Raw genomic sequence first — 23,431 nt, forward strand, 5'->3', positions numbered from 1 at the left:
GAACTTCGTGATTGGTGGAGAGTCCGAGGAGGCGGGCGGGGGGAATTCCTATACCTCGGGTGCCCTCGTTTGGCATCGTTTCGCCCCGACCTCCTTTTTACGTAGATTTCTACGACTCGCCGCTACCGGGCCTGAGCGGATTCCTGCGGCGGCGCGATCCTCTGACGTTTTCTCTTCTAATAGGCCCGGAGCTGCGGCTGCAATTCGGAAGCCTAACTGGCCGCCCGCGCCTCCTCGGAGGTGAAGTGTACTGCGCTGATTGGCTGCGAGGCGCCGGCCGCGTGTGATGTCCCGAGCAGCGATTGGCTCTCGCCTGCTAGGGGCTTCTCTCCCGGGGACTCGGGACTCCCGGGAAGTGGACTGGCAGGGGAGGGGGCGAGCTAGCTGTAGCTCCGGTCCGAGGAGGAGACCCCGGTGTGAGGCGGCCTCTCAGCGCCGGGTGGGCTGGTGAGCCGACTCGGCGGCGGCGGAGTCTGTAAGGAACGCGTGGGCTAGGGACCGGCACAGAGGCCGGCACAGAGAAACCATGGCCCCGCAGAACCTGGGCACCTTCTGCCTGTTGCTGCTGTACCTCCTCGGGGCCGTGATCGCCGGGTGAGGAACAGGCACCCGCGGGCACGGGGCCCGTGAGTCGGTCAGTCTTGGCTGGGGTAGAGGGAGCGTTGCCAGACTGAGGGAGTGGAGAGGGGCGTTGCTGAGGTGAGGCGGTGGGGGCAGAAGAATGGCTGGTGTGGGCCAGGCCAGCGGGATGGAGAGGAGAGCAGTGGGTGGCTCGAGTGAGAGGAGCTTAGGTCCAGAGGCCCTTAGAGCTAGAGTTGCCCAGAGGAGTGGGATTTGGATGCAGTGCCAGACACACTGTGGGGGTGGGGGTACTGCTGAGCTGGATGGAAAAGGGGACCATACAGTGTTGAGCCTGCATCGAGCCATTGGAGGGGCTGACATTAAAGTGGGTGGGTTATTTTGCGAGTCTGAGTGAAGACGTGAGAACAGGTAGGAAAGCCATGCTGGGACTAGAGGAAATTGGATTGAGGGAGCAAGGCAGACGCTTTGGAGAGTTCTTGAACTTCCCAGCTTCTTGAGATAATTGAACCTAAGCTGTCACCATGCCTCACTGTCTCTCTCCATGGTACATTCTTGAGAAGCTGAATAATCTTATGAGCGGGAAGAGCATTTCACCAACAGGTAGTGAGCTGGGATTCAAGACCACCCACCTCACTTACGAATTATGTGACTCTGAAGGAACCACCTAAATTCTTATCTGTAACATGAGGGTAATAAGGTTCCTCCTGTAGGAAGGGAATAGGAGCACCTGAACTCTTAAGGATCCTTCCATCCGTTTAGATCCATGATCTTACAAGCCTGGTGACCACGGGATATGATCTGCCAGGCTCGTATTTTAGAATGTGGGGAAATAGTAAAGTCTTAGCTTCTAACAATTCATAAGTTTCTCTAAATGGAGGAGGTGCTACTTAACAAAGCTTTAAAATTGAAACTGCTTGTTATTTCTTAAAAGTTTTTTTCCCCCGTGCACATCTGCTTAAACTTTGTCTTCTTTATCTTGTGAAACATTTCAAATTTCTTAAAAATTAACTTCTTCTAGGTAATGCTTGTTTTTCTTAGTATGTTTTTGTTAGTACTTAATTAAAGCAACACATACCCTAAGATATTTAAACAAATGTCAGTATGACTACTGTTAATTCTTTAGCTTTAAACATCAGCCTTTTATAAAGAAGTCTTTTGGGAACTGTAATATTGATGCTAAACTATGCCAGTCATCTTTTCCCTGATTTTTTCTGAGCTGTTACTTAGCCATTTTATATTATTATTATATTTATACTATTATATTGTTATTACATCACATTATTATTTTTGTATTATTCTAAGTGAGACGCATTCTTTAAACAGCTCTTTTGTTATTAATTTTAATGAACCTTTTGATTTAGTCCTTGTCTCAAGAGATGTCAGATGTTTGCAGATTTTTGGGAGGAGGCTAACGCATCTAACTTTCATGGAATCCCTTGGGAGTGACCATTTTACAAACTTCTACATGAAATGATTAAATGACTTTCCTAAAGTGGGACTAAGAGCTTATGGAATAATTTTCTCAGTGTGGTGGCTTATATCACCTGGCACCCCAATGCATTTTATCCCCACTATGTTTTAAAATCACCATCGCTGCTACATTAGTGTGTCCATTGTGAACAACTTTCCCATCCCCTTTGTTGAGAAATGCATTTTCAGAATAACTTTCGGTGGCTCAAGTGACTCTGCCAAAAGGAGTAGGTGTTTGTGAGCATGTTTATTCATTTCATTCAGTGTATATATATATACACACATATACATATATATGTACATACATATATATATATACAGTGTGTGTGTGTGTATATATATGTATATGTATATATATGTCTTCTATGGGCTACAGTCCCTGCCCTGAAAGTTTATTATACTCTGTTGTATCCATTGGCCCTTCTTGCAAAGATTCCTTTTGTAATTAATTTGGTTCAAGCATAGTCCCGTGCAAGGTGGTCAGTGGTCAGCCCTTATCTCCCACATACATATCATGCCATGTGTATATTTGTAGCTGCTGAGACTTACAGGCTCCTGTATGTGGGCTTCAGCAGCTGTCTATAATTAAGACTTGACCATGACAAACTAGTATAACTACTAACAATGACTGCAAGATTGATACTTCCGCTTTTAGCAAAAAAACACACAACTCATACATCCAAATAGATGTTATTCTTTCTTCAGGGCTCTTACTGGATTTTGGCTTAACCTCCATGTTAGCCTCTGAACTTAATTTCAGTCACTTCATGTTTAACATTTCAAACAAAGCTACTACTAGAACATTTATGCGATGTAATCTTGTAAAGAAAATCGCCCTTTGAGGTTGTCACTTGACCTTTGACAGCCAGAAGTCATTTAAAGTCACTAATAGAGGGAATGAAAAAGGAGAGTTAATTTGATTATACGGTTATTGGTTGAAAGTAACACATATGACCATAAATAATAGTTTTCTTGCCTGAAGATAGTTTTAAGAGAAGTGTACCACAGATGTTTTGAATAATTTCAGCAAAGTTCAAAATGTACGTAGGCTGTCATTGTGATTGCTTCAATGTATAAGAACTCGTTACAAATTCCGAGGTTTCTCTTTGTAGTCATTCTTTTTTTGTGCATCACGTGTATGTCTTCATTTTCCTACCTCTTCGCTCATTCACAGACCTAATGTAAAGGAAAAAAATTCACTTTGAAAAATGTAATGTATACTTCTTTAATGAAGTACCCTTTCCCTACTCCCCAGGCGAGATTTCTATAAGATCTTGGGGGTGCCTCGCAGTGCATCTATAAAAGACATTAAAAAGGCCTACAGGAAACTGGCCCTACAGCTTCACCCTGACCGGAACCCCGATGATCCTCGAGCTCAGGAGAAATTCCAGGATCTAGGTGCTGCTTATGAGGTGAGTCAGTAAAAAGGATGAAATAGGAATGAAACCTACAGTTACAGAAAAGACAGTGTAACACAGAGTAGCACTCCTTTCTTTCAGGTCACTTCTTTTTCAAAATAGACAATGGGTAAACGTAAAATCAGTGTTTGCTCTTATATTGTACATTAGCGTTAGCATACTGCCCTTTTCTGACTTTTCCCCAACAGTATTTGTTTTATTAAGGGGGGTAATGTTGAAAAAGATGAAAGAATGATTGATAGATTCAGGAGTAGACTGATCCTCAGTCGATCAGTTTGAGAGCTAGAGCCAGAAATAGAATCAAAATCTGAATGAAGATTGCAAATACACATGCCCACGTGGACCAGACACACAGCGTGCAGGGCGGTTATAAGATAAAACATGACCGTGGCTACTCTGCCTCCATGTTGGGATTCCCTATTAAGGGAACGATGAGGACTGTGACAAACTAAAGCCCTCTTGCCCCCTTTCAAGGGAAGCTGTTTTTCAACCCCAGCCAGTTTTTGCCATGTACAAATGGAAACATGGTGTTGCCATTTAAAAAAAAACATGGTGTTTTTATTTTAAATTAAATGAGAAGTCATTTAATTTTTCAGGAGAAGTGCTAATCCAGATTTGTATGTACTTCTTTTGACTGGAACATTTTTGTAACTAATTCGATTTAAAAATTTCTTTTTTGTGCCGATCAAACAAAACACAGCTACAGTTTGCAATTTGCAAACTAATCTGGAGAGGAAGACACTTTCAATATCATCTCGTTTAATCTACACTAGGTCACCATAAAATATAGAGCTGGGTATATTCTTATTTCCATTTTCTTTTTTTCATTTTTAATAACACTGAGGAATATTTGTTGAATGCTTAATAAATTATATACTATTTGAAAAATTTATACACAGATTCTTTCAACACTATGGTGAAAAAATCTTATAAATAAGTTCTGATAATCTTTTGTCTATTTAAATTAGGAATTAGCTCTTTTTTTTTTCTTTTTTTTTTTAATGTTTTTATTTATTTTTGAGACAGAGAGAGACAGAGCATGAGCAGGGGAGGGGCAGAGAGAGAGGGAGACACAGAATCCAAAGCAGGCTCCAGGTTCTGAGCTGTCAGCACAGAGCCTGACACGCTCTGGGGCTCGAACTCACGGACTGTGAGATCATGACCTGAGCTGAAGTCGGAGGCTTAACTGACTGAGCCACCTAGGTGCCCCAGGAGTTAGCTGTTTTTCATGTGCTGCAATTCACCTTTCCTCTAGAAATAGATTAAGAGATCAGGGTAGGGAGGGGTTCCAGGTTTAATGAGGTATAGTTGACAAAACTGTAAGATGTTTAAAGTGTATGTCATGATGATTTGATATATGTATATATTGTGAAAGGATTCGGCCCATGTAACTAGCACGTCTGGCACCTCACTTACTTGTCTCTTTTTATGGTGAGAACATTGAAATTCTGCTGTCTTGGCAGATTTCAGTTATACATTCCAGTGTCGTCATGCTAGTCACCATTGCTATTTTCTAGAAGGACACAGAAAAAAATAAACTCTGGAAGTTATGGAGCTAAAACTTTTGAATTCAAGTTAAATCCCTGGATAGTGAGAAGGCTGGAAACAAATCTGAAAAATACTTTAGTAGTCAGAAAAACCCAAAAGGAAGAGATCCCAAGGCCTAAATTAAAGAATCCACTGACCTGAAACAGTGACTTATACCTAGGGGAAACCTAGGCCTAATGGGGTCCCCCTTTTCCTGTTGATACCTTCAGGGATCCTATAGGACCAAAATTCCTAACCTGGAACCCACAAATAAACTTGAGAGCGTTGGTGGACTCTCTTAAATTAGGCAGAACATTTTGTTTCTTGCTGATAATATGGATTCCATATTTTGCACTGTATTTCCCATAAATATTCCCATTGTTTGCTAGGAACCCAATAATCCAAAATATTTTTTAGGGAAGCTGCTGCTAAGAATTTACCATGTTCTTTCAAGTCTACCATATTCTTTAGCTATGACCTAGGCAGGCTGTACATAAATCATTCATGAGATTGAAGATTATTTAACTCTAAGAACCTTTCTAGTCACTAGGTCTAATTTTCTTTTTTCTTTATATCATTCATTTGATTGCCTTTGGTCGGTAGATAAATTAGTGTTCACGAATCAAAATCCCAGTTAAGTTGAAGAGTCTTTTGTGAATAGAAATTTGTCTTCTCTACGGAACTGGGGTTACTGTTGGCATTTTAATTAGTTGAGACTCTAGGTTGGTTGGCCAGTCAACTAAGAACTTTTCTTTCTTTTGAAATTAAAATAGCTTCTAAGACCATGGAATAAAATTGCATTCCTTAGAAGACAACTGAGGAAGAAGTGAATTATAATAGATAACTTTAAGGGTAGTTTTTTGGGGAGGGTTATTACAGAGGCCTCTGCTGTCTGTAAAGAGACTGACTTTAAAATAGTTTTTGTTTGGGGGTTTTGAAATGGTGTTTCTTTTAGACCCATGTGTGGTATTCATTTCTTTGCAAGACCAGACCACAGTAGACTTGGAAGTAAAAATATTGAAACTGCAGATCACATGATGATAAGAATTTTGAGGTTTTGTGTTGTTGTTGTTTTTAAGTGAATTCTGCCCATTTCTACTTCCCTAAAGTAGCTTTTTTATTTTTATTTTTTCCTTTTGAGGATATTTACCAAATATTCCTTTCCATGTGGTCTATCATAATGCTTTTAGTCAAGTACTCTGGTCACTTTTGGACTAACCCATTTGTCTTTCCTTTTAAGAATGCTTTCTCTTGGGGCACCTGGGTAGCTCAGTCGGCTCAGGTCATGATCTCACAGTTCATGAGTTTGAGCCCCACATCAGGCTGTGTGCTGACAGCTCAGAGCCTGGAGCCTGCTTCAGATTCTGTGTCTCTCTCTCTCTCTCTCTCTCTCTGCCCTTCCCGTGCTCACGCTCTCTCTCTCTCTCTTTCTCTCTCTCAAAAATAAACATTAAGGGGCGCCTGGGTGGCTCAGTCGGTTAAGCGTCCGACGTCGGCTCAGGTCATGATCTCACAGTCCGTGAGTTCGAGCCCTGCGTCGGGCTCTGTGCTGACAGCTCAGAGCCTGGAGCCTGTTTCAGATTCTGTGTCTCCCTCTCTCTGACCCTCCACCATTCATGCTCTGTCTCTCTCTGTCTCAAAAATAAATAAATGTTAAAAAAAAAAATTAAAAAATAAACATTAAAAAAAGAAAAAAGAATGTTCTCTCTTATATACACAATCTCTTTTAACATTTAAGATAAATTTAGAAAGATAAAATATTTTAGTGGCTCCTTACACATCATTCAGCCCTGAGCCAGAAGTGTGTCCTGTTTATATATGCTAGTCAGGTCTTCCCTTTCTTTTGCTGAGTCAGCAAGCCCCATCTACTTCCAACCTCTTTTCCTGAGCCAGTCCAAGTATGGGTTTGAAATAACCCTTCAATCTGCTGTCTAAACAGAAGTTTTAAAATGACAAAGAAGGTATAAAGTTATTTAACTGTCAAAATTATATGTGTGCAAATACTTCAGATTTCTCTAAATAGATGGGAAGCTTTTTCTATCTCTCTCTCTTTCTTTTTTTTGGGGGGGGGCATGTTGAAAGCAAATTTGAAAGAGTATGGAAGCTTATTTAGTTTTTATATTCTTCAAATGGGTCCAATCTTTTCAAGCTGTGAAATTGACCTTGAGCAGTCTTCATAGAGCAGTGTTTTGTTTTGTTTTTTACTTTCTGTAATTCAAACTCAGAAGATTACAAACTTAAACATACACATGTCAGAGAGCATTCTTCCACAAATGGATTTCTAGATACCGCCCAAAATAGAAAAGGGAATGTGAAAATAGAGCAGGATAGACCCTTCTGAAGGGCCATTTGAGAGGGGTATATATGATATGGACATGTAGGTAGGACTGAGCAGATTTTCATGCTGTCCTGATTTACTGCTTCTATCACTAATGGCAATCTGTCATAGTCCCATCCTAATTTATGGTTCAGAGAGCTACTGCCTCATACAGGTTAACTGCACGAGCACAAGAATCACACTGAATGGGAAGTAACCCTGAGGAATTCATCTCCCCTCTTTCCTGTCACTGCCCTCACCTTCATAGCCACGTTGCTTATCTCATATGGTTTTTATGTGACTAGACGAATTTTGATAAATTAAAGACATGAGTTGAGCAATGTAGAAGTTCCAAAATGAACAGTGCATCAAAGAATTTAGTCTGCCAAAGAAAATGTAAACATGCCTTAATACATAGTGGAAACTGCATTCCACAAAAAGCTTGGACCCAGTATCAGAGTTTAAAAAAAAACATGAATGTACCTTCATCACATCTTGCCAACCCCTGATCTTTTCCTCCACTGGCTTTTGTCCCCCAGGTTCTGTCAGACAGTGAGAAAAGGAAACAATATGATACTTATGGTGAAGAGGGATTAAAAGATGGGCATCAGAGCTCCCATGGAGACATTTTTTCACAGTAAGTAATTTGCCCATCTGCAAAGTATTAGTGTCTGAGAATGGATCATTCGGTCATTGTTAAAGATGTATCCCTGTTGCCTGCTTCAGAAGCTTTTGATGAAGAGTACAGCTCAACTGATTCTTGACCACAAGGTCAATCATCCTCCTCCTTGTGGGAATATACTCTTCTGTTTTCATAAAGCTCTAGAAAATACAGGTTCCTGTCCAGCCAACTGAATCAGTCAAGTCACCCTTGACAATGTTGGGGGCACTGTATGTTGTCCCCTCGCTGTCTTAGAATCTGCAAACCATTAATGAACCGAAATTATTTCTTATGAGCAGAGAGAGAGCTAGAGATTTCTATTCCCATACCCAGAACTGCCTCTTTTTCATCCTATCAACAAGAGAGACAACTACAATAATCGGCATTGGTGGAAGGAATTAGAGTAGAGGCTTTTTGTCTCCTGTCGCACGTGGCTTTCCAGGAGTGCTGAATGGCTGGGATAATAAACACCTTTCCCTCCCACTCTTTGAACCCCTCTTTGTTGAGCATTTGAATTTTTGTGTGCCCTGATGATGCCATATAAGATCTTAATCTGGGGTTTCAAATCAAGGTATAAACAAAAAGATGTTTGAGTATGCTTTTCTATGGGGAGAGGGTTTATTGCTTTCTTTAGATTCTTAAAGGGTTTTGTGAACCCTTTCCCAAAGAAGGTAAGAATCACTGTTGCACACAATAGTCTCCCCCATCTAGTATTTGGGGGTGACAGTAGATTTTTCAGGACTTGTGTGGGTAATGTGGTTAGGAAATCCTTCTCTTCCCCAGGATTGATTTGGTTGTTTTAGCCTACTAGGAAGTGTCCCGTTCCCTTGACAATTAGAAGTGATACCTAGGGATGCCAGAAAGAGAGAAAACGCCATCTATACCACTGCCCCCCCTCCTCAATCCTCCCTCTCTGTTTTTGCTGAAGTTTCAGGGAATCTATTCACCAAGATTGGTTGGTGGGTGGGAAGTAGTTATCTAGCTGGCATCACTGTGCCAACATCTGAGGCTTCTTAACATCAAAAATTAACATTAAGATTAGAACACCTGCACATTTGAAGGTCATTGTATTAATTCAAAGTGATGCTTTAGTTACTTATAAAAACTGATTTTGATCTTGTAGAGATCAGAACGTCCTTTTTCTTAAGGTCCAGAATTGTACTAAGTCTGATGCTTTTTTAGTTTATTTAATTATGTACCCAAGAGTTTTGTACAGAACAGTAGCTTCTTTAATTAAAGCTAGTTTCTAAAAATTACACAAAGTGAACATTGCAAGTGTTCAAAATTACCAGTTGAGTCAGTATTACATGAGTTTATATGTACTATGCCCTTTCTCGATAAGTCCATTATATCTTGATATTCCTTGATATTAAAACAGATTAGTAGGTCATTGATTATGCCCAACTTTGAATTCATGGATGCACTGTATGCACCGCACCATATGTCTGGACAATATGTATTAAAAAGTAAAATTTTTCTGTGGGATATGGCAATACAGTTGTGTATGATGTATGACAAAAAATTGTGTGTGATGTATGACTCCAGTGTATTAAAAATGTCAGTTCTTATACAATATTATGTTGGTAGGACACAATATTGCATCAATGCGAAGAAAAATAATTGCAAGACATGAACTCTGATTTCTTTTCCTGATGATTTTTACACTTATCCACAGCTTCTTTGGAGATTTTGGTTTCATGTTTGGAGGAACCCCTCGTCAGCAAGACAGAAATATTCCAAGAGGAAGTGATATTATTGTAGATTTGGAAGTCACTTTGGAAGAAGTATATGCGGGAAATTTTGTGGAAGTAAGTTCCAACAACACAGCTATTCATATTAATTCCCAGAATTGTTCTTTTGACTAAAAGCAGGAAATCTCTGGGTACCTGCTCTGTCTTTCAGGGGTGGGGAGAGTGACCAGATGCACAGAATTGAGTTCATCATAATCCCATTGTTTCATGAGCTCCTCACCCAGCCCAAGAACTAAATACAGCAAGACCATGTCCGTCTACCTCCACGTACTTCCCTATTCCATCCCCCTGCCTCCCCTTCAGAGGGAGCTCCTGTCCTGTGTTCTGTCTTTATTGTTCCCTTGGCACTCCTGTTTGTTTGTTGTGTTACATGTACATGAATACCTGAGTAAGATATTGTTGTATTTTTATTGCTTGTGACTTCGTGTATGGTAGGATGCTATTTTTACAGTCTTTGGGACTGGCTTTTTTCACTATAGTGTCATCAAGATTTCTGCCTGTTGTTGCTGTAACATGTAATTCTGCTGAGTAGAATTTTATTGTGACCACATTGTATCAGTAGGCACGTAGGTTATTTCCAGTTTTTTTTTTCCACTTCCCAATAGTGCTTTTGTGAACATTCTTATACACACATCCAGGTACATGTGAGCAAGAATTTCTCTTGGGTGCATATATGTGAGCGTGGAATTGCTGGGTAATATGAACCAACGTTCATTTGTACAAGATAATTCCGTATTGTTTTCTCAATTGATTAGTACCAGCACTTCCGCCAGCCAATTATAAGAGATCCTGTAGATCGCCACCTCTCTAAAACCGTGAATTGTTAGGCTTCTCAATATTTGCCTGTCAAATGGGTAAAAATGCTACCTCATTACGCTCTTGATTTGCATGTTCTCAGCTAATTAGGATAAACACTTTCATGTGTTTGGTCTTTGTTGGCCATATGTGATAAAAATATAGCCTATCAGTTTGTAACTGGTGTGTTCATTATATCGAAGATTTGTTTAAATGAACAGAGGTAATTGATTTTAATGTGGCCAAATTTATCAGTCTTTTATGGTGAGTTTTTGTGTCTTGTGTAAGAAATTCTTCTCTGCCCTAAAATCAGAAAACGATTCACATAATATTTTCTACTAAAACTTCGGGATCTTTTAATTTGAGGTTATCTTTTTTTAGTCTTGGAAAATTTATCTCCATGTTTTCGGATATATAATCCTCTTTGTTGGCATTTCTGCCTCTATCTCCTAATTTTCTTATAAATATATAAGTGTATATATATATTATATGTACATATATAATAAATAAATATATATATATATATATATATATATATATATATATATTTTTAATTCTGCTTCTTTAGCCTTCCCTGCTTTCTTCTAGAAGAGTGCCTTATTTGGGACTTCCAGCTCATTACTTCAGTCTTTAGCTATATCCATCCTTAATAGTATCCCATTGCTGTGTTTTTATTTCAACTCGTATTTTTATACATAATATCGCTACTGGATTCTTACATTATTTCTTATTCTATTTCACTTTGCTGATGCCTTCCCTTATCTCCTTAAATATTACCATGCTTATTTAAATTCTGTCTTCTCTAATACATTTGCTTAAAATATATGTTTTATCCAGTTTGTTGTCTTTTCTGGGGGGTGGGAGGTGGAGGGCATGTAGTCAGACCGCTCAGGTGTCTAGATGGTTTTTTGACCTTTGAGCTCATACTCCCTCCGCCATGGGGATCAGCAACTTTCTTGCCCTGGGAGGGCATCTTGGGGCAAGCCCTTGCCTAGTGGTTCTAACTGTGTTTTATTTGTTTTCTGGGAGGGCTTTTCTCGGTCTTGTTTGCTGTCTGGGGTCTGTCAGTTTTGGAGGAGAGGGGGTCACCCAAACTCGTCCCAAGGCCGTTCAGGAGCAAGGCGACAGCAGAAAAGTCAACTGCTTTTCCCTGACACCTTCTCAGTGCCCCCTCTAGCCACCGCTGCCCTGAGATGCAGCCACCACGCTGCACACATACCGGTTCAGTACAGCCTTCTGTCTCTGAAGCTTTCTCACAAATTGTGTGTTATGATTATTGTTTCCTGGAATCGACGTCTTACAGTGTTTCCAGGATTTGGGAGGAGCCAGCTGGTAGCCCACGTATATGTACCAGCTCGACAAGAAGCATTTTCTTTAGTTGTGGCTTCTGCTCTGAAGAGTTGAAAAAAGAGGACTGGACAATTACAGAGGATGCAGTTGTCTCGTCATACTGTTGTTCAGGCTGAAGGGTGAGAGAAAGAGCAGTGAAAGTATTTGGGCCGTCTCTCCTTCAAAAGCAAGATGGGTTGTTGGGTTGGGAGAAAAGAGGTGAGCCTGATTAACCCCCATGTTCCCTGCAGACCTGTTGTCTGCAGACATCACCGATATATACTGTGTACATCGCTCTTTGCAGTTAGTGTGTCCCGAAACAAAAATCTATGTTGGTGACCTTGCTATTTAAACGACTCTGTGGAAAATTCTTTTTCTGGGAAAAATTACCTTGAGAGAGAGCATAGTAGTTAAAGCATGGACTCTGGAGCTAGACTGCCTGGTTTCGAACACTAGCTCTGCCATGTGCTAGTTATGTGACTTTGGTTGTGTTCCTGAACCTTTCTGTGCTTTCATTCCCTCCCCTGTACAACGGAGACAGTAACACTACCTGCCTCATGAGCTGGTTGTGAGGACTGGATGAGTTCATACATGTAAAAGCGTTGCTTGCCTTGTAGTATGTGCTATAAAGTGTCTGCTGTAATTGCTGTTACTGTTGTCATTTATTCTGCTGACCTGGGCTTTCATATATTTGTAGGCTTTAAGGGATTTTTCTCCCAAACATTTGTGTCATCCTGCTGCCTGAGCACATGCCTTGTGATTCGACGTTTGGCTAACTAAACAGGCAAACACAGGAATACGTTTCTTCACGTGTACTGCTTCCCACGTACCTTGAGCGATCGGCGTGTTTGATTGCAAGCAACTACAAAGAGATGATTATTGTGTCCCTTACATATTCAGTGTCTGAATTGAGATAACAGTGGGAAACAGCCCTGGATTGAGTTGCCTGAAACAAGGAAGTGTTTTCATTGGGTTTATCGTAGGTAATGGTATGGTGGCAGCTAATATCAGCTTTTGAAGGCTGTGGTTGTTCTTCAGGCTGTGGTTTTGCTTTGCACGGCTCAGATTTCAAGGATAGCAATTCTGTGAACTGCTTTAACTCAGCGGTGTTTTCTTGTGGCTCGGAAATGCCCATATCATACACGTTATTTTCTGGCCCTCTTCTGACTCCCCTCTCTCTTCTCCAGCTTCAGAATTCGAATCACTTAAACATCCGTTTGCTTCATTCCTGTGGGGGGTCTGATTTGTAAGTCCACAGAGACTTCTGTCAGCGTCGGGTCTCCCTGAGGGGTAGCTTGCCAGAGAAGAGGAAGTTCTGGTATGGGCGTGTGTGCAGCCCTGATCAGTTGAGGAAACCAGAGGCTTTTTTACAGAGAGAGAAGCTGACGTTGTTTATGTGTTTCTAGGTAGTTAGAAACAAACCTGTGGCAAGGCAGGCTCCTGGCAAACGAAAATGCAACTGCCGGCAGGAGATGCGGACTACCCAGCTGGGCCCGGGGCGCTTCCAAATGACCCAAGAGGTGGTCTGTGATGAATGCCCTAATGTCAAGTAAGTGGAGCGCTTTCTTTGTTCCACCAAGAGACACTCGAATCATGTCATTTGTCTAATAAAATGCTAATGGTCTAGATCTAGATTTTCCCCTATCTTTCCATACCCTTCTTTCACACGCTCTCAAGTTCTACCGAGGATGGAACAAAGACATGTACATTTTTATATTTTCCAAAAGTATTTCTTCTAAATATTGCCTTCTGTGTTTCTGAACTAATAAGCAGTACCCTTTATTTCTGAATATCCTCCTCAAATGTTAATGTTTCATTTTTCCCACTCAGAATATTAGAGCAGTCCTATATGTCTAGCTAACATTTCAGATTAGAGAAAGACTCTTTGCTGATTATGTTAGGAACACAACTATTTAATTAAACAGTATGATATATATATATCCTGGGATCCTGGGATCAGGAAAAATATCCAATAGGACAAACTTTGCTGCTGGTTCCTGATAAACATGACCATGTGGTTCCAGGTGCCCTTTATGTAAGTGAGTAGTTTACTCTGTTATTGATCACATGGCTCAAAGTAATCAGTCTACTGCAGGTTTCTTCGGAGGCAAGTTACAAGATTATGTAAGGTAGAGTAGCTTTGCCCTAGCTTTTGGCAAATAGAAGATGTAAATGGATCTCAGATGGCTTTGTCAACTAGAGGTACAGAACAGTCTTCCAAGAAATGTCTCTGATAGAACAGAAAAAAAATTAATTATGTGTATCTGGGGTTTGGTTTGTATTTTCATTTTTTTTCTTTCTAAATTCTCTTTGTCTCAGACTAGTGAATGAAGAACGAACGCTGGAGGTAGAAATAGAACCTGGGGTGAGAGATGGCATGGAGTATCCCTTTATTGGGGAAGGTGAGATGTTGATATTGATGTTTTACTGTCCTCACTTTCTATTCCCTGGGTGCTTGTGAATGCCTCCCACCCCCACCTCACACCCTATCCTAATGGCCACATAGTAAATGCACGTATCATGTCCCACAGTCTTTTGTCTGGTTTAAACCTTTCAGGACCTTCGTGGTTGTCCACGTTAAGCCATAGCATTACAGTTTATCTTTTGAATATAATGGCCAAAAGTTACCACTTAGTAACTTTTTATCTAGTAGCCTAAGTTACATCAAAATTTAAGGTGTCCAGGGGTGCTGGGTGGCTCAGTTGGTTGAGCATCCCAACTCTTGATTTCAACTCAGATCGTGATCTTAACAGTTTGTGAGACTGAGCCCCCACATCGGGCTTTGCACTGACAGCTTGGAACCTGCTTGGGATTCTCTCTTTCCCTCTCTCTGCCTCCCCTGCTTGTGCTCTCTCTCCCCATATAAATAAATAAACTTAAAAAAATCTGTTTAATAAATAAAGAAATAAATTAGAGTGTCCAGACCTTAATGGATTAATTTTAACTCAGCAATGAAAGATGTATAGCTCTACTTGACATTGATAAGATACTCTCAGACCTCCCCTTGAGGTTAAATTTAAAACTCCGAAAAAAAAAAAAAAGAAGCTTTAAGACTTCAGGTTCAAGAAATCAATGAATCTTTCTTTGTTTAGGAAACAGGTCAAGTTGTTTATTGCTGTGCCTGAGACACAGGTGATCTTTACTAATAATCTGAAACTTGATATAACCAGTTAGAGATACTGCTTTCATGGGTAGATTTGGTAGGCAACACCCAAGGTAATGGATTTAAAAAATTCTCTCAACTGCGGATAGATTTGCAGTGTTCAACTTGTGTGACTTACAACATGCCATCATCTCTTCTGATTAGGTGAGCCTCATGTGGATGGAGAGCCAGGAGACCTGCGGTTCCGAATCAAAGTTGTCAAGTACGTGATCTGATTTTGGAGTCCCTCTCTTTAGCCCCCGCTTTTCAGATGAGTTGGATTAGAGAATCTGGATAGCCACCAGGACATGGCTAGACTTTTTCCTCTGTTTCATGCACTTAAATGCCTTAATGATCATTTGTAACTCTACAACAATACTAAAAATTAGGGGTTGGGGCCTAGGATTGAGCCATTATATGTTTACTCACGACCTACAAATCCAAAAGATGTTGGGAGGAAAGAACTGATAAAACAAGTAAGGAGTTGTAAAAGAGAGGCAAATACAAGTGGTATTCAAGGAGACCTGAGATTTCGACTGAGGAAGCATGGCACCATACAAGATTGGAGGACTCTACATAGAAAGAACCTTCTATTACATGATATGCAGTTGTTCTTCAGCATGAAGTGCCGCTTATACAAGAATTTTGCCTGGGACTCAGGCTTTCTTGTTTATTATTTCTCTCTTGTTACCACTTTGTTTTTGTTTTTTGATGAAGGATTAATATCTTTATTTTTTTTTTTTAATTTAAATTTTAGTTAACATACAGTGCAATATTGGTTTCAGGAGTAGAATACAGTGATTCATCACTTGTATACAACACCCAGTGCTCATCCCAGCAAGTGCCCCCCTTAATGCCCATCACCCATGTAGCCCATCTCCCACCCAGCTCCCTCCATCGACCCTCAGTTTGTTCTCTATCATTAAGAATCTCTTGTGGTTTGTTTCCCTCTCTTCTCCTTTTTCCCTCCTTCCCATATGTTCATCTGTTTTGTTTCTTAAATTCCACACATGAGTGAAGTCATATGGTATTTGTCTTTCTCTGATTAACTTACTTTGCTTAGCATACTACATTCTGGCTCCATCCACATCATTGCAAATGGCAAGATTTCGTTCTTTTTGGTGGCTGAGTAATATTTGATTGTGTGTGTGTGTGTGTATTGGAAGGCAACTGAGCACACCTTCTGCCAGGACCTACTAAAGGAAAGAAAAACCTGTGGGAAAGTGTGTGACCTGTGAAGTGATGTATTGTCACATAGTTTATGTGACAAGTTATGAACTTGAGACCATTGTAAGCATGACCCCGACCTACCACCCTATTTTTACATACCCAAGTTCTAATAACTCTCAAATCCAGGGTTTTATTCAAACTCTGTTGAGGCATTTTACTAACTTCATTCCCTTTTTGAGACACTTTAGAATTTTCTAACGGAGTTTACTGTTATTTAAAAATTTCAAGTTCTTTTCCACAAATGCCACCAGCAGATTATAATTTTATCAACAACACTATCTCCTTTTAATGCCACCAGACTTAGATCTGCATCATTCATGGTATAAATTTTACTCTTACAATATAATTACCATCTCTCTCTTAAAATGAGATCAGGTTAGCAAATGATATAACAGCTTTGTTGTTGTTGTTCTTGTTGTTTTTTCAAGACAAAGGCAAGCTTCCCTAAGCTTGAATTTATAGTTATTAAAAAAGAAAATAAATTTTAAAAAAACACAAAAAAATAATATCGTGGGCAATAAAAAATTATTTTAAACAAAACAAACAAAAGTACACAGACACACAGACACACACACACACACACACACACACACACCTTCTTTATTCATCAGTTGATGGACATTTGGGCTCTCTCCATAGTTTGGCTATTGTTGATAGTGCTCCCTTAAACATTGGGAGCATGTACCCCTTCGAATCTGTGTTTTTGTATCCTTTGGTTAAATACCTAATAGTGCAATTGCTGAATCTTAGGGTAGTTCTATTTTTAGTTTGTTTTTTTTTTAATATGAAATTTGTGGTCAAATTGGTTTCCATACAACACCCAGTGCTCATTCTAACAGGTGCCCTCCTCAATACCCATCACCCACCCTCCCCTTCCTCCCACCCCCCATCAACCCTCAGTTTGTTCTCAGTTTTTAAGAGTTTCTTATGGTTTGGCTTCCTCCCTCTCTAACTTTTTTTTTTTTTTTTCTTCTTCCCCTCCCCCATGGTTTCTCAGGATCCACATAAGAGTGAAAACAATGCTATTGCTGGGTCATAGGGTAGATCTATTTTTAATTTTTTGAGGAACCTCCACACTGTTTTCCAGAGCGGCTGCACCAGTTTGCATTTCCACCAACAGTGCAAGAGGGTTCCCATTTCTCCACATCCTCTCCAGCATCATCTCCTGATTTGTTCATTTTAGCCACTCTCACTGGTGTGAGGTGGTATCTGAGTGTGGTTTTGATTTATATTTCCCTGATGAGGAGTGACGTTGAGCATCTTTTCATGTGCCTGTTGGCCATCTGGATGTCTTCTTTTTTAACGTTTATTTATTTTTGAGACAGAGAGAGACAGAGCTTTAACAGGGGAGGGTCAGAGAGAGAGGGAGACACAGAATCTGAAACAGGCTCCGGGCTCTGAACTGTCAGCACAGAGCCCAACGCGGGGCTCAAACTCACAGACCGCAAGATCATGACCTGAGCCGAAGTCGGACGCTTAACCTACTGAGCCACCCAGGCACCCCTGGATGTCTTCTTTAGAGAAGTGTCTGTTCATGTTTTCTGCCCATTTCTTCACTGGATTATTTGTTTTTTGGGTGTGGAGTTTGGTGAGTTCTTTATAGATTCTGGATACTAGCCCTTTGTCTGATATGTCATTTGCAAATATCTTATCCCATCCCATTGGTTGCCTTTTGGTTTTGTCGATTGTTTCCTTTGCAGTGCAGAAGCTTTTTATCTTCATGAGGTCCCAATAGTTCATTTTTGCTTTTAATTCCCTTGCCTTTGGAGATGTATCAAGTAAGAAATTGCTGCGGCTGAGGTCAGAGAGGTTTTTTCCTGCTTTCTCCTCTAGAGTTTTGATGGTTTCCTGTCTCACATTCAGGTCCTTTATCCATTTTGAGTTTATTTTTGTGAATGGTGTAAGAAAGTGGTCTAGTTTCATTCTTCTGCATGTTGCTGTCCGGTTCTCCCAGCACCATTTGTTAAAGAGACTGTCTTTTTTCCATTGGATATTCTTTCCTGCGTTGTCAAAGATTAGTTGGCCATCCTTTTTGTGGGTCCAATTCTGGAGTCTCTATTCTATTCCATTGGTCTATGTGTCTGTTTTTGTGCCAATACCATGCTGTCTTGATGATTACAGCTTTGTAGTAGAGGCTAAAGTCTGGGATTGTGATGCCTCCTGCTTTGGTCGTCTTCTTCAATTTTACTTTAGCTATTTGGGGTCTTTTGTGGTTCCATACAAATTTTAGGATTGCTTGTTCTAGCTTCGAGAAGAATGCTGGTGCAATTTTGATTGGGATTGCATTGACTGTGTAGATAGCTTTGGGTAGTATTGACAATTTAACAATATTTATTCTTCCAATCCATGAGCGCGGAATGTTTTTCCATTTCTTCATATCTTCTTCAATTTCCTTCATAAGCTTTCTATAGTTTTCAGCCTACAGATCTTTTACATCTTTGGTTAGGTTTATTCCTAGGTATTTTATGATTCTTGGTGCAAGTGTGAATAGGATCAGTTTCTTTATTTGTCTTTCTGTTGCTTCATTATTAGCGTATAAGAATGCAACTGATTTCTGTACATTGATTTTGTATCCCGCGACTTTGCTGAATTCATGTATCAGTTCTAGCAGACTTTTGGTGGAGTCTGTCAGATTTTCCATGTATAATATCATGTCATCTGCAAAGAGTGAAAGCTTGACTTCATCTTTGCCAATTTTGATGCCTTTGATTTCCTTTTGTTGTCTGATTGCTGATGCTAGAACTTCCAACACTATGTTAAACAACAGCGGTGAGCGTGTACATCCCTGTCGTGTTCCTGACCTCAGGGGGAAAGATCTCAGTATTTCCCCATTGAGGATGATATTAGCTGTGGGCTTTTCATAAATGGCTTTTATGATGTTTGAGTATGTTCCTTCTATCCCAACTTTCTTGAGGGTTTTTATTAAGAAAGATGCTGAATTTTATCAAATGCTTTTTCTGCATCGATTGACAGGATCATATGGTTCTTTTCTTTTATTAATGTGATGTATCACATTGATTGATTTGCGAATGTTGAACCAGCCCTGCAGCCCAGGAATGAATTCCACTTGATCATAGCGAATAATTCTTTTCATATGCTGTTGAATTCGATTTGCTAGTATCTTATTGAGAATTTTTACATCCATATTCATCAGGGATATTGGCCTGTAGTTCTTTTTTTTTTTTTTTTTTGCTGGGTTTCTGTCTGGTTTGGGAATCAAAGTAATGCTGGCTTCATAGAATGAGTCTGGAAGTTTTCCTTCCCTTTCTATGTTTCGGAACAGCTTGAGAACGATAGGTATTATCTCTGCTCTAAATGTCTGGTAGAATTCCCCAGGAAAGCTGTCTGGTCCTGGACTCTTATTTGTTGGGAGATTTTTGATAACTGATTTAATTTATTTGCTGGTTATGGGTCTGTTCAAGTTTTCTACTTCTTCCTGTTTGAGTTTTGGAAGTGTGTGGGTGCTTAGGAATTTGTCCATTTTTTCCAGGTTGTCCAGTTTGTTGGCATATAATTTTTTATAGTATTCCCTGATAATTGCTTGTATTTCTGAGGGATTGGTTGCAATAATTCCATTTTCATTCATGAATGTGGTAATTGCAGGGGATTTTAATACACCACTTACAGCAATGGATAGATCATCTAGACAGAATCAATAAAGAAATAAGGGCCCTGAATGATACATTGGATCAGATGGACTTGACAGATATATTTAGAACTCTGCATCCCAAAGCAACAGAATATACTTTCTTCTTGAGTACACATGGAACATTTTCCAAGATAGATCACATACTAGGTCACAAAACAGCCCTTCCTAAGTATAAAAGAATTGAGATCATACCATGCACACTTTCAGACCACAATGCTATAAAACTTGAAATCAACCACAGGAAAAAATCTGGAAAACCTCCAAAAAGCATGGAGGTTAAAGAACACCCTACTAAAAAATGAATGGGTCAACCAGGCAATTAGAGAAGAAATTAAAAAATATATGGAAACAAATGAAAATGAAAATACAACAATCCAAATGCTTTGGGATGCAGCAAAGGCAGTCCTGAGAGGAAAATACATTGCAATCCAGGCCTATCTCAAGAAACAAGAAAAATCCCAAATACAAAACCTAACAGCACACCTAAAGGAACTAGAAGCAGAACAGGAAAGACACCCCAAGCCCAGCAGAAGAAGACAAATAATAAAGATCAGAGCAGAAATAAACAATATAGAATCTAAAAAAATCTGTAGAGCAGATCAATGAAACCAAGAGTTGGTTTTTTGCAAAAATAAACAAAATTGATAAACCTCTAGCCAGGCTTATTTTTAGTTTCTTGAGGAGCCTCCATACTGTTTTCCAGAGCAGCTGCACCGGTTTTTATTCCCACCAACAATAGAAGAGTTTCTCCGCATCTTCACCAACACCCGTTGTTTCTTGTATTGTTAATTTTAGCCATTCTGACAGGTGTGAGGTGGTATCTCATCGTTGTTTTGATTTGTATTTTCCTGATGATGAGTGATATTGAGCATCTTTTCATGTGTCTGTTAGCCATCTGGATGTCTCCTTTGGAAAAGTGTCTGTTCATGTCTTCTGCCCATTTAATTCACTGGGTTGTTTATGTCTTGAGTGTTGAGTCTGATAGGTTTTGATCTGATAGATCTTCATCAGATAAGTCATTTGCAAATACAGTAAAACCTTGTTCTGGAAACATACTTGTAATCCAGAGCACTTGTATATCAAAGCGAATTTTCTGTAGTCTAATTACTCATAGTTTTACTTATGTGCTTTGCCTTCTGATGTTTCTAAGCTCCTTAAACATAGGATATAATAAATTTTACACAACTTTATATTTTTCAGTTAATACTATCCACAAAGGAATGTCTAGTAAATGCCTGTTGTTTCAAAGAGTGGTATTCATCCTCTCCCAAGATTTTTCTAAAAACCCTTTGAATGTTTTCCAAAGATGGAAGTCTTTTATTTTTGCCTTGTTCTGTTTTTAGGCACCCAATATTTGAAAGGAGAGGAGATGATTTATATACAAACGTGACAATCTCACTAGTCGAGTCTCTGGTGGGCTTTGATATGGATATTACTCACTTGGATGGCCACAAGGTAAACAGACCAGTTTCCTGCTTCCTCCATGTGCATGGTTTTGAGATTATGTGTTTGGTTTTTCTTTTTATGTGGAAAACCTATTTCTTTGGCTTTCAATGCCCTGATGACGGTTGCCTGTCCCTTTATCCTTGCTGCTGTGCTGAGCTGTGACGTGAACTCTGGGCACCAGTGCTCACTAGAAGCCGTGTGTCGTACTTCAAAAGTACCCATCCTACTCCAGCCCATTCCCTTTTGCTTTCTAGGTACATATTTCCCGGGATAAGATCACCAGACCAGGAGCCAAGCTATGGAAGAAAGGAGAAGGGCTCCCCAACTTTGACAACAACAACATTAAGGGCTCTTTGATAATCACTTTCGATGTAGATTTTCCAAAAGAACAGTTAACAGAGGAAGCAAGAGAAGGTGAGCGGTCTAATGAGAGAGAGAGTACGTGCGTATATGTGGTATATGAGTATGAGAACAGCGGTTAAAAAGGGGCAATAAAAACAAAACCCTCCAGTGACATCAGCATCAACCACTAACCCTACTGCAGACAGAACTAGGAACTGGACTTGACTTTCTGTAAAAGACATATTCAAAATTCTTCTGTCACTGTGTTAAAAAAAAAAAGGCTGGGTGTGCTGGGCTTTAAAACTTGGGGTGTCTGGACCAAACTGTAGAGGGAAGGATGAGGTATACATTAGAAGGGCTAGGGGCCTTAGGATGGTGTCTGCGATGGCTGATGAGGGAAGGGCCCAGTTGGTGTGTCCTAAATAATAAGAGGAAAGAGAACGGTGGAAGAGGTCAAAACTGAAAAGAAGACAAAGAGGAGGGAATGGAAGACAACTGAAGAGCTTTCTTTCCATTTTGATGGCCTCTTCTCACTTCTCATTTGGTAGGGTTTTGTGGGATTATGTGTGGTATGTGTGCTTAAGCACCAGAAAGTCATGAGGGGCTGTCTTGGACCTACATGTGCGTGTGGGGGGTGAAGGGTATCCACATGCAATGAACTTGAACAATTCAGATCCGTTGTTGTCATGTGGCCTTTTGTGAGCCTCTGCGTGAAACATGCTCTTCGAACTCTACAGAAGTGACATTTTTGTTGATGGAATCATTTGTTCCTTCTTTCTTCAGGTATCAAACAGCTACTGAAACAAGGATCAGTGCAGAAGGTATACAATGGACTGCAAGGATATTAAGAGTGAATAAAATTGGACTTTGTTTAACATAAGTGAATCAGCGATATTTATTATCAACAGGGGTTTTTGTGTGTGTGTGTGTTTTTGTTCTTATTTTCAATATGCAAGTTTGGCTTAATTTTTTTCTCCTGATGATTGTCATGAAATGAGCAAGAGGGTTTAAGAATTTGTCCATTTGTATTCAGAAAAGAATGACCAGCAAAAGGTTTAATAATACCTCTCCCTTTGGGGATTAATGTCTGGTGCTGCTGGCTGAGTTTCAAGAATTAAAGCTGCAAGAGGACTCCAGGAGCAAAAGAAACACAATATAAAGGGTTGGAGTTCATTGTTAGCTGTTTCATTCAAAATGCCAACTGGAGAAGTCTGTTTTTAAATACATTTTGTTGCTATTTTTTTCTTGACTCCTGTTTCTTGTTGGTTTAGCTACACTGTTGTCCTTCCATCCCATCTGGTCACTTTCCCTTGATCTACCCTGTGTCCCCCTGGGCTCCTGCGGGCTAGTCAGCTTGACCTCCCATCAGCCAAGATGGACCCACAAACCTGCAAAAAGGGTGGTAATGATCCAGTCCCCATACCCAATTAAACGCACACAGTATCTTCTAGAAAGGAGCTTGAAGAAACTGAGTAGAGACTGGGGTACAATTGTCCCTGAGAAAATACATTTCCTCTCATTTCATTCGGGAATAATCTGATATGGATACCTTACTGTTTAAAAGTACTTTTCACATACATAATCTCTGTTGACCTCATGATTAAAAAGCCTTTGGTTTGTGTTAGGAACGAGGATTACCATTGGCCCTAAAAAATGCGTGTGACCTGCAGATTACTTTTGCCTCCCCAGGTGGCCTCTGATTCAGTGGCACACGACTTGAGTAGACTTGGTTTTTGAATCTCCTTCGCTTTTCTGCAGCCCCGTCACACTAC

The 23,431-nt window shown here is 40.0% G+C and overlaps 1 protein-coding gene across 1 annotated transcript; it reads left to right on the forward strand.

Moving 5' to 3' along the window:
* The first annotated feature begins 288 nt into the window (after positions 1-288).
* DNAJB11 (DnaJ heat shock protein family (Hsp40) member B11) lies at positions 289-22,901 on the forward strand. The gene is made up of 10 exons (XM_030329832.2): positions 289-594; positions 3,308-3,464; positions 7,854-7,951; positions 9,651-9,783; positions 13,257-13,399; positions 14,170-14,252; positions 15,158-15,215; positions 21,215-21,326; positions 21,572-21,731; positions 22,443-22,901. The coding sequence occupies exons 1-10, from the start codon at positions 527-529 to the stop codon at positions 22,505-22,507; spliced, it is 1,077 nt and encodes a 358-aa protein (XP_030185692.1). The 5' UTR covers positions 289-526; the 3' UTR covers positions 22,508-22,901.
* Positions 22,902-23,431: the final 530 nt, after the last annotated feature.

The sequence above is a fragment of the Lynx canadensis genome, chromosome C2 (genome assembly GCF_007474595.2).
Source record: "Lynx canadensis isolate LIC74 chromosome C2, mLynCan4.pri.v2, whole genome shotgun sequence".
In the NCBI taxonomy this organism is placed as follows: Eukaryota; Metazoa; Chordata; class Mammalia; order Carnivora; family Felidae; genus Lynx; species Lynx canadensis.

Excerpts from the sequence above, each read along its gene's own strand:
- DNAJB11 (XM_030329832.2), top strand. The coding sequence starts at position 527 with ATGGCCCCGCAGAACCTGGGCACCTTCTGCCTGTTGCTGCTGTACCTC. Across the intron at positions 9,784-13,256 it reads ATGCGGGAAATTTTGTGGAA|GTAGTTAGAAACAAACCTGT; the intron begins GTAAGTTCCAAC and ends ATGTGTTTCTAG. Across the intron at positions 14,253-15,157 it reads GTATCCCTTTATTGGGGAAG|GTGAGCCTCATGTGGATGGA; the intron begins GTGAGATGTTGA and ends TCTTCTGATTAG.